The sequence below is a fragment of the Chrysochloris asiatica genome, unplaced genomic scaffold (genome assembly GCF_000296735.1).
Source record: "Chrysochloris asiatica unplaced genomic scaffold, ChrAsi1.0 scaffold00090, whole genome shotgun sequence".
In the NCBI taxonomy this organism is placed as follows: Eukaryota; Metazoa; Chordata; class Mammalia; order Afrosoricida; family Chrysochloridae; genus Chrysochloris; species Chrysochloris asiatica.
In genome coordinates, this window is record NW_006408608.1 from 3,857,911 (window position 1) to 3,870,093 (window position 12,183).

General features: G+C 41.7%; 1 protein-coding gene across 1 annotated transcript in view; it reads left to right on the forward strand.

Moving 5' to 3' along the window:
• Window positions 1-12,183, forward strand: part of SDHB (succinate dehydrogenase complex, subunit B, iron sulfur (Ip)) — a 35,796-nt gene that overhangs the window by 14,286 nt on the left and 9,327 nt on the right. The window contains exons 2-3 of the mRNA XM_006866342.1: window positions 3,672-3,799; window positions 10,809-10,894. Coding sequence (XP_006866404.1) covers window positions 3,672-3,799; window positions 10,809-10,894 — 214 coding nt within the window. The remainder of the gene's footprint in view (window positions 1-3,671; window positions 3,800-10,808; window positions 10,895-12,183) is intronic.

The following is a 12,183-nucleotide window of genomic DNA, read 5'->3' on the forward strand; positions in this document are numbered from 1 at the left end:
AGTGCTGTCAAGTTGGTTCCAACTCATAGCGACCCTCTATAGGGTTTCCAAGGAATGGCTGGTGGATTTGAACTGCCAGTCTTTTGGTGAACAGTCCAGTGATTATCCTGCAGCGCCACACCAGGAAGGTAGAACCTAATTAAAGAGAAGACAGCACCAAGAAAACACCTTGGAGTAGTCACAGATTAACAGAACGGTGCAGTGTTTGGAACAAGGGGGCCCACACAGATAGAGGTTCCAATCCTGACTCCTCCATTACCAGCTCTGTCATTGTGGGCTCCTCACAAGTCACTGAGCTTCATCTTTGTCGTCGTTAAGGTGAGGATAGATACAGTACCTGGCAGGAATAAAGACTAGTTTTGAAAAACTTTCTTTTTAAGGCACAGCACACTTTTTTCCAGAGTGTCTTCTGGAACAGCTGTTGGGATTGAAGGAGGGAAGGCAGGCAGAGGCCACAGTTAAGCCTGGTGCTTCGCGGCATCCCCTGAGGCAGCACTCAAGGATTGCTGCATAAAATGCATTGGCAGAGACTATAAAGTTCCTGAAAAAACTCCATTATCTTTTCATCCTGTTTTTCCAGGAACTTTCTGAAGCAACCTTGTAAATGCTGGGAAGATGCAGTAGGGTTGTTACCGAATGGAGGCCCTTAGAAACAGGTCCCTAAACATATCCAGTATTTTCTAGTTTTTTGCCCTAGGTTAAAACACCATTATCTATGTCTAGACAATTGCAATAGCTTTCTAACTGGTTTCCTCAGATCAAGTCTAACTGATCTGTTTTCTCTTCAACCAGTAAGATTAGGATTTTTCTCAAAACTTAAAAATGATTATTTCAAAAACAACAATGAAGTAACATCTCACCCCAGCATTAATAACAAAGTTGGGGAAAAAAAGCAAACAGATGCTGTCAGGGTGTGGAGAAACTGGGATCCTCCTACATTGCTAATGAGACTGTAAAATGGTTCAGCCACTATGGAAAACAGTATGGCACTTCTGCAGAAAGTTGGAAATAGCAACACCATATGACATAGCAGTCCCTCTACTTGGTATATATCCGAGCCAGGACACAAGTAGATATATGCACACCAGTATTCTTCACAACAGTGTTCACAGTAGCCCATCAATGGATAAACAAACTTTGGTACATACATACAATAGGATACGATATAGCGGTGAAGAATACGATGAACCTGCAAAACACCTTATAACATGCATCAGCCTGGAAAACGTTAAGTGCCTTCATGTCATTTCCAACTCATACCGACAACCCTGTATAGCATTTCCATGGAGCGGCTAGTGGATTTGAACCACCAACTTCTGCGGTTCAAACTGACCTTGCAGTCCAGTGCTTTATCCTACAGCACCATACCAGGGCTGCTGAGTGAAATTAGTCAATCACAAAAGGACAAATTACAAAAACTCAAGTAAGTGGTTTTCATATTAAAAGAAACATTACTAGCAATGGGAAGGAAGGGAAAGTAATTCCCGTAGGAATTACTCCTGTTCCTTTAACTAGAGGTTAGACACATGTTAAGAGGACACTATACAAGAAGAGAGGGAGTTAGGCAGGACAATGGTGAAGACACAGGGATGCAAGGGCTAAAGAGGATAGAATAGAGGTAAATAGTGATAAATACACAACCTTGGAACAACAGTGTCCTGCAGGTAGATTCATGGACAGACAGACTAAACGGGTATAGGAGAGAGAGTGGAAGTGTACCCACAGATGTGTAAGTGTTTGAAACGATATTTGTACACAGGTATTTACCTTTGCTGCAAACACAACTATGAATGTGGTGAAGCATTCACTGGGCAAAATGATGGAAACGTCTTATATATTATCAACTTCTTAAGGCAGTGGACCATAGTCTCAGGGACAATTGCATAATACAGTCCGCAAAAACATTGATCTACATCCTACTTTGGTGAGTAACATTTGGCATCTTAAAAGTTCATGAGTGGCCATCTAAGGTGCAACTATTTGTCTCTCCATGTGCAGAAGAAAAAAGAGTGATAAGAATTGAAGATGCTTGATATCAGTTAGTCCAGTAGACTAATGAACCCCATGAACTTCAGTCCCCACAACTCTGAGACCAGAAAAAAATAGATGGTGCCTGGCTGCCGCTACGAACTATTTGGAAAGGGACCACATCAGAAGGTCCTGGATAGCGTGGAAGAAAATGTAGAACAAAACTTAAAATTGTTTTTGAAAGACCGGACTTACTGGTCAGAAAGAAACTGAAAGAACCTGGTCCCTCAGCCACCCTTTAGGTCTGGAAAGGAACTCACCCTCATGGCTCAATTTCCAGCCAGGCAATAGATAGGTATATAAAGAGCACAACGCTAGTAACATATGCTCACCATGGAATGAATGGTCGGTCAATCATTCAAAATCAAGGAGGCAACGTTTGCCTAGGGACAGAGTTGGAGAAGGGATGGGAAGGTGGGAGGAATAGAAACAGGAAGCACGGGGAGGAAGTGTGCTAACTGTTGTTGCATGGAGAGGATTGCAATCATTGAGATGAAACAAGAGTGTACGATTTGTTTAATGTAAAACTGATGATCTTGTCTGTAAACCTTCACTTAATTCACAATTAAAGGTTAAAAACAGAATTCTATTTTTCTTTGCTTCTCATTGCTCTTGGATAAAATCAGAGCATAACTCCCAAGTCTTTCTTGACTTCCTCCCCTCTGCCCCTCCTCTCCCTTACTCAAGTCCCCTGCCTTTGCCCCACTGCTCTCGGTTCCCCACAGGTGCACTGTGTCGCCCCCACCGACAAGCCCTCTCCCCTTCCCCTTAATCCCTATTCATCAGGCTTCAGCTGAACTCTCCGTTAGTAAGGCTATCGCTTTCACCCTGCCACATTCGTCCTGGTACCCTGTACCTGCCCATCAGTGTACCTCTTCACACTTTATTGTAAATATTTCACTTCTCTCTTGCTCACTACAAAGTAAAGTCTGTGATGGCAAAGATTGTCTATTTTATTAAAGTGCTGTATCCCCAACCCCTAGCACCACCAGGCCTGGTAGATGCTTCCTGTGTTTGTTGAATAGACTTTGCATTTGTAATGTGTAGTTGTAGTGTAGTGGATATTATTGTTTTTAAGTGCCATTGAGTTGGTACCAACTCATAGTGACCCTGTGTAGGGTTTCTAAGGAGCAGCTAGTGGATTTGAACCCCCAGAAGGGGGTTGTTGTGGTTGGGTGCCATGGAGTCGGCTATTGTTGTGGTTGGGTGCCACATGGAGTCGGTTTCAGTTCCAATTCCTAGCAGCTGTGTATAGGATTTCTGAGGCTGTTAGTCTTTACAAGAGCAGAAAGCCTCATCTTGCCCCAACAGAGCAGCTGGTAGTTTTGAACTGCTGACCTTTGCAGTTAGCAGCCCAACTCACAGCCCACTATGCTATCAGGGCTCCATAGTGTATGCTCCTGTTGTTGGTAACAGCCATCGAGTTGGTTCTGACTCATAGAAACCCTGTACAGGGATTCCAAGGAGCAGCTGGTGAGTTTAAAATGCTGACCTTGTGGTTCAAACCAACCTTGCAGTCTAGTGCTTATCCTACAGGACCACACCAGGATACATTGTAGTGTATAGTGCCAGCTAAATGGGATGATTTCGCTTGAGTTTTTACTCATTTTTTTTTTCCCCTTCTTGGAACTTTCACATTTCAGACCTGCCGTGGGGCCCAAACAGCTGCAGCTGTATCTCCTCGAATCAAGAAATTTGCCATCTATCGGTGGGACCCAGATAAGGCTGGGGATAAACCTCGTATGCAGACTTATGAAATTGACCTGAATAAGTGAGTATCTCTGTGAGAGCCAGCTCTTTGATAAGTGAAGATGAGTTCTGGATCTGCTTCAGGCACAGGCTCCCCCAGTAGTTGTTGCAGTAGTAGTGGTTGTTAAGTGCCTGCAAGTCGATCCTGACCCATAGCGACCCTGTATAGGATTTCCAAGGAGCAGCTGGTGAGCTTGAACCGCCGACCTTGCAGTTCAAACGTCTTTGCAGTCTGACGCATTAGCCCACAGCGCCACACCAGGACTCCAGTAGTGGAAAGGCTCATTGGAATTTCCCATCTTTTTCAAACAACAAAGAAGAAGGTGCTTGAGTCAAAAAGATAATACCAAGAAAAATAACTTTGGTAAACTCCTTTTCCTTTCCCCAAAAAATGAAATTTTGACTCATATCCTAGGAGTATTATTAGCATTGCCATTATGCATTATATTTGAATGTTTTAGCACATTATCATTTTAAAATGCTGATTGTCTTCATGTCCATTTTCTGGATCTGGATCTGGATCTGTGTGTCCTATAATAGTAATAAACACCATAAACTTGGATGAGATGGTGAAAGGCCAACATTGGGATGTGGATAAAAATTATTCTGGACCTATGTATTCATGTTTTATTATTACCATAACAAATTTCCACAAACAGCGTATTTACATAAAAGTAAATTTTCTGAGATTTTTGAGGCTGCATTACATAGACTTATCACAAAACAAATGCTGGATATGCTAATATCTCTTTCTGCCTTCCCCCTCCCCCAGAAGAAGAAACCCTATTTGCAATTCTTTAGGTTGACCAAAACAAATACTTCTGTAGGTCTTTTGTAAACGTGAACTTTGGGGGAGGGAGGGCCAGTGTCCTGTATTACTACTGTATCATTGTGATACTTAGCAAAGGTACTTGTTTCCTGACCTATCTACAACATACACTACAGTGTGATCTTTTAGAATGTCTAGTAGTCTGTCCTTAGTTCAGCATTCTCATCAGTGACTTGTAAAAGACATAAAAATTATATTTAACAAATTGGTGTATGACATAAACCTGATGTCAGTTACTCACTACTGAATCATACGAATCTTATCCCCATCTCCTTTCACCAGACCCATCTAGACAAGCTGAAAACTATTCAGTGGGGACCTATATAGTCTTTTGAAGTTCAAAAAGCTCTGCAAAGTAGAACCTGAAGAACAGGATCTGAAAAATGTGTCTTAGGAGAAATTTTGAATGATGTTTAGCCAGTTAGAAGAGAAGACTACCCAGATATCTAAAGAGTATGTAGAGGAGGAAATGGACTTAGCCTGTGGCTGCCTACCTCTAGAGAAATAATGAATCAGAGACGTTACAGAGAGACAGGTGTTCATTTAGTGTAATTCAAGTTTACCTGCTTGGAGTCCTGGTGTGGCGCTATGGGTTAATGTGCAAGACTGCAAGGTCAGTTTGAACTGCAAGGTCGGCAGTTCAAGCTCACCAGCTGTTCCTTGGAAACCCTATGCAGGGTTGCTATGGGTCGGAATCAACCCAACGACACTTAACAACAAAACAACAACAAATTATCTGCTTAACAAGGAAATACATATATACTCTCTCCTACACAAAAATGTCCCTTTTCCATTTTAAATTTCAAGCATCCATACCTTAGCGGTTTCTCAGGAATTCCACATGTAGAAGAGGGTAGAGGAGAAGGTAGTGAGCTAGGCTCTAGCCTCACTACTCCACCCCAGCACCCCCAATAAAACCAGAACTGCTCTCTGATACATTTTGGTTGTATTTATTGCATTTGAACAAAAGCTTCTGTAGTACCAAAAAGAGTGTGAAAATCACTGATCTGTATTTTTGGACTTACTTTGTCAACACAGAAATGTTATTAATAAAGTAGAATTAATTGATGTGTGTTATACTTTGTCTCCTCATATACCTTTTTCTCAAATAGACAAAATTATCAAATGCTCAGTGACCTTCATTTGTAAAATTCAAGGAAATGAAAATAGTAAAGGCTACATTTTCATAACCATTTGACCAAGGGAAATATTTTTTTTAAATTATGTTGTTGTTTAATTACCATCGAGTCTGTTCCAACTCATCGTGACCCAGTATAGGGTTTCCGAGGAGTGTCTGGTGGGTTTGAACTGCCAGCCTTTAAGTTCAGTGCTTTAATCTACAGCGCCACACCAGGATTCCAAATACATATATTTAGAAAGTGAAAACACTGTAGTCAAAACTTTACAGGCTATGACTAAAACTAGAAGCATTCAAATCGTAACTCTTGTTTGTTTGGTTTTTTTAATGATAAAAAAATGAAAGTGTGTTTATGTCTGTTCCAGTAACAGCAGAGTAACTTGCATCTGACTGTTGTTGTTGTTTATAGTGACCCTATATAAGGTTTCTGAGGAGTAGCTGGTGAGCTTGAACCACCAACCTTGCGGTTCAAACAGCTTTGCACTCTGGCATTAACCCCCAGTGCCACACCAGGACTCCTTCATCAGACTACTCTTCTATAAATAACTATGAACAGCTCTGGACAAAAGAGAAAAAACAACTGCCTGAAGACACTTGGGAGTGGCCAAGTATAGATTCATACTGGTGGGAAGTTGTCGCTTGAAAGAAAGTAAACTTCATTGGATGAGTAAACTGAGGGCAGGCCCCATTTGGTATAGACAGTTGTTGTTGTTGTCAGGTGCCATCGAGTCAGAACCGACTCATAGCGACCCCATGCACAGCAGAACGAAACAATGTCTGATCCTGGGCCAACCTCACTACCGCTGCCACACTTGAGTCCATCAATGATGCTACCTGGCCAATCCATCTCGTTAGGGGTCTTCCTCTTTTTCTCTGACCCTCCACCTTACCCAGCATGACATCCTTCTCCAGTGACTGTTCCCTCCGGACAATATGTCAAAAGTATGAGAGATGAAGCTTAGCCATCTTGGCCTCCAAGGAGAACTCTGGCTGCACTTACTTCCAAAACAGATCTATTGGTTCTTTTGGCAGTCCATGGCACTTTAAGTATTCTCCTTCAAAACCACAACTCAAAGGCATCAATTTTTCTACGATCTTCCTTATTCACTGTCCAGCTTTCGCATCCATAGGAGGTTGTTGAAAATACCATGGCTTGGGTCAGGCGCACCTTAGTCTTCAAGCTGACATCTCTGACAACTTCAATCTTTTCTCCATTGATAAGAATGTTGTTTATTGGTCCGGTGGTGAGGATTTTTGTTTTCTCGACATTCAGATGTAACCCATACCGAAGGTTGTGCTCTTTGGTATAGACTGTACCTGGGCTAAAACTTAGATAGAAAACCACAGTCTTAACAGTTTGAGGAATCAGAGATTACTTTTTGGGGCTGTCATTGCAGCTGGAAATTGAGAAAATCATAGAAGAGAACCACAAAAGGAGAACTTAAAAAATTCTGTGTATGAACTCTACCTGCATCTGAATTCAGCAATATTTATTGCCTGCTTGTGAAGAACTTGTACATAGACCAGGAGGCAATGGTTTGAACAGAACATAGGGATACTGAATGATTTAAAATCTTGAAAGGTATGTGGCAGTGTTGTATTATTTCACCATATTTATTCAATCTGTGAAGTCCTGGTATGGTGCTATAGGTTAATGCACTGGACAGCAAGGTCAGTTTGGACTGCAAGGTCAGCGGTTCAAGCTAACCAGCTACTCCTCAGAAACCCTGTGCAAGGCCACTATGAGTCAAAGCCGACTCAGCGGCACTTAACAACAACAACAGTGCAGTCTGTATTCTGAGCAAATAATCCAAGAAGGTTGTATTATATGAGGAAGAATGTGGCATCAGGATTGGAGGAAGGTTTATTAACAACCTTGCTTGCTGAAAGTGAAAAAAACTTAAAATACTTACTGATAAAGATCAAAGATCACAGCCTTCAGTATGGATTGCACCTTAATGTAAAGGAAACAGAGATCCTCACCACTGGACCAATACATAACATCCGTATAATTGGAGAAAAGAATTAAGTCATCAAAGACTTCATTTTGCATAGATCCACCATCAACACTCATGGAAGCAGCAGTCAAGAAATCAAATGACATATTGCATTAGGCAAATCTACTGCACAAGACCTTTTTAGAGTGTTCAAGAGCAAAGATGTCACTTTGAGGACTAGGATGCGCCTGACCCAAACCATGGTATTTTCAATAACCCTATATGCATGTGAAAGTTGGACAGTGAATAAGGAAAACCCTAGAAGAATTGTTGCATTTGAGTCATGGTGTTGGAGGAGAACATTAAAGGTACAAACAAACAAATCTGTGTTGAAAGACATACAACCAGAATGCCCCATAGAAACCAAGATGGCCAGACTTCATCTCTCATACTTTAGACATATTATCAGGAAGGATCAGTTCATGAAGGACATCATCTGAGTAATGTGGAGGGACAGCAAAAAAGAGGAAGAGTCTGGGGAAATAGATTGGTACAATGGCAGCAACAGTGGGTTCAAGCGTAGCAGCCATTGCGAGGATGGGCAGGACCGGGAGGGCTTTCATTCTGTTGAATATTGGGTCTGAACCGATTTTACAGCACCTAACAACAAAGGAATCCTGGTGTGGTGCTGTGGGTTAATGCGCCAGACTGTTTAAACTGCAAGGTCAGCAGTTCAAGCTCACCAGCTGCTCCTTGCAAACCCTACACAGGGTCGCTAAGGGTCGGAACTGATTCACTTAGCAACAACAATAGAACTAAAAGTTCAGCACTCTTCAGAGGACCTTATTACAATCTAGAGTCTCTATAGTGTGTAATACACAGTGTCCAACACATGTTCCAACATCACTAGTCCGTGTGAAGAAACAATGAGCTGCGGCCTATAATCAAGTAAAGAAAACAGTTAGAGATGGACTCTGAAGTGACTCCGGTGTTGGGGTTAGCAGACAAGGACTTTAAAGCAATTACTATGTTGTTGTTAATGCTATCTAGGTGACTCATAGCAACCCTATGTAGAGTTTCTGAGGAGTGGTTGGTGGGTTTGAACCATCTACCTTGAAATTAGCAGTCAGTGTTTATTCCACAGCATCACATCAAGATAACTATCCTCAAAGGAAAGTATGCAGAGAAATATACACTACTAGAAAAAGAATCAAATGAAAAATATACCTGAAACAATTCGCTGTGTGAGTTTCACAGATTAGAAATGGCAGAAAGAAGATTTGGTAAATTGAAAGATCAATAGAAATAATATGTTCTTAAAGACAGAAAAAAAGCTTCTTCATTCATCTATGGGAGTCCTGGTGTAGCACTGCAGGTTAATGCGCTAGACCGCGAAGTCGGTTTGACCCACCAGCTCACCAGCCAGTCCTCAGAAACCCTATACAGAGTTGCTATGGGTTGGAACCAACTCTGTGGTACTTAAAAACAACAACATGGGAGTCCTGGAGTGACACTGTAGGATAGATAAACACTAGACTGCTATCCTCAAGATTGGCGTTCAGACTCACCAGCTAATCCTCTAAAACCCTATACAGGGTCCTATGAGTTTAAATGTACTTGATAGCACTTAACAACAACAACAACAATGGAATAATATCAAAAGGTCTAAGATACAAGTAATTGGCATAGATGGTAAAATAGGGCAGACAGTATATGTGAAGAATATACTGCTACACTTAAACCCACTGTTGCTGCCACTGTGCCAATCTGTGAAGGACCATGAATTTCCCAAGCTTTTTGAAAGACACAATTTAAATATTCAAAAAGTTTAGTGAACCCCAAGCAAGATCAGCACTGGACTGCAAACTACAGGTCCACAGTTCAAACCCACCAGCTGCTCCTTGGTAACCGTCTGCAGGGTTGCTATGAGTCAAAATTGACTCGACGGCACTTAACAACAACAACAAGCAGGATAAATACAAAGAAAGCTATAACTGAGTACATCATAGTCAAGACCTTAGAGAAAGTCTTGAAAGCAGTTGAAGAAAAACCACACATTCCATACAGGTGAATGATCAACAAGAACAATGATCTCTGGCTTGTCATTAGAAACTCAAAACCAGAAGACAATGAGTTAGCATCTCAATGTCCTTCTAAAGTAAAACACTGTCTACCCAGAATTCTGTACTCAGTAAAAAGTTTCTTTAAGATGAAGATATTCTCAGAAAAACAAAAATAAAGAATTTGCATGCTCCAGGAAAGTGTAGGGTTCATTCAGGCTAAAGAACAGTAACACCAGGGGGAAACTCACCTCTTTGGGAAGATGGCAAACATCCGGAACGGTAAGCATCTGGGTGTCTTCATTAACTGTTGCTGCTGTAGCACAATACAGACAACAAGAGGGTGGCTTTAAAGAACAGAAACTGTTTTCTTCCAAGTGCCGACACTTTTGCCAGTACACCACTGCCCCATGTGCCCCTGAACCCAGAGTGACCTGAGTTAGGGGACTTCAGTGACTGACTGACTTCTTGTCTCTGTTACCCGTTTTCTGTTCTGGCTCTGTAGTACTTAATTATCAAGTAATCACGTAAAGCTATGTATTGTCTCTTTATTGCTGTTTAATGTCTTCAAGTCGGTTCCAACTTATAGCTACCCCTGTATAGGATTTCCAAGGAGCGGCTGGTGAGTTTGAACCACCGACCTTGTGTTTCTAACCAACCTTGCAGTCCAGTGCTTTATCCCACAACACCACACCAGGACTCCGTGTATTGTGTAGATCCTAAAAATAGAAGTGAAATTTGAAATGAAATATTAGGGGAAACTTCAGGGATTTTTAAAAGAAGTAGAAACTTGTATGGAAATTGTTTTCTAGCCTAAATTAATTCTCTCTTTAGCATTCCATTTCTTACCAGTGTATATGCAGTGTAATCATTTAAGGAGAACTTTGCAGTACTTAACAGTTGTAAAATTGTGCAAAAATAAAACAATGAGTAAAATTGGCCTGTGACCTGCAAGACAGCGATTTGGATGAGTGCAGCTGATAGATCCAGATGTCTCCATCGAAGTAGGATCAGCTACAGGGAGCTTAAACTTGACACAAATGTAATTTAGCTTTTTTCTTTGTCAGGTGTGGCCCTATGGTATTGGATGCTTTGATCAAGATTAAGAATGAAATTGATGCTACCTTGACCTTTCGAAGATCGTGCAGAGAAGGTAAACTTGTCCTTCCCACTAGGCCGAGGACACTTATGCTCTGGTTCTCTGCCAGGCAAGTCATGCTTCCTTGTCTTTGGTAAAAGTGTCTGAAATGCAGGTTTGGTTTCTGAGTTTACTTCTCTTTGGGAACTTTGAGGCTCTGCTGCCTGATTACTGTAACTGACAGACCCTGTGAACCTCTGCGCCCTTCCAGGGCCGCCTCAGATCTCTCCTCCGGCCCCACTCTGCACTGCCGACCTCATGTACAGTGGAGCAGTGGGCAGTTTCTAGCTGGTCATTACACACAGAGGGCATACCCCTCTAGTTCCCAGCATTCTGTATGCACACAGCAGCTGCTCAGGAGCTACCTTCCCACAGTGTAGTCACAGGTGCTGATGGAGCCATGTGACGTGGTGGCTGTGGCAGTGCATACCCACATGTCCTATTTTAGTAACTAGACAGATGAACTGCTCTTCTTAGCCACATGGCCCTCTCAGGTCACATGCAGATTTTTTCCACTTTTATTTTTGCACTTTCTTACAAACAAAACTGCATAGTTCCATTTTAATGATCATATTATAATCTTACATATTTAAAAAACAACATAACTACTAATTGCAACCTTGCTTGCTGAAAGCAAAGAGGACTTAAAATACTTAATGGTGAAGATCACCTCAATGTAACGAAAACAAAAATCCTCACCACTGAACCAATAAGTAGTAACATCATGATAAATGGAGAAAAGATTTAAGTTGTCAAAGACTTCATTTTGCTTAGATCCACCATCAACACTCATGGAAGCAGCAGTCAAGAAATCAAATGGAGTTTTAGGCAAATCTGCTGCACAAGCCCTCTTTAAAGTGTTCAGAAGCTGAGATGTCAGTTTGAGGACTAAGGTGTGCCTTACCCAAGCCATGGTACTTTCAGTAGCCTCGGATGCATGTGAAAGTTGGGCAGTGAGTTAGGAAGACTGTAGAAGAATTGATGCATTTGAGTTATGGTGTTAGAGAAGAATATTAAAAGTTACCATGGACTGCCAGAAGAGCAAACAAATCTTTGTTGAAGGAGGTACAACCAGAATGCTCCTTAGAAGCAAAGACAGCCAGACTTCGTGGCTCATATTTCGGACATATTATCAGGAGGGACCAGTCCCTGGAGAAGGACTTCATGCTTGTTAACCTGGATGGTTTGAGAAAAAGAGGAAAACCCCAATAAGATGGATTGGCACTGTGACAGCAACAATGGGCTCAAGCATAGCAGCTATTGTGAGGATGGCGTAGGACCAGGCGGTGTTTCATTCTGTTTTA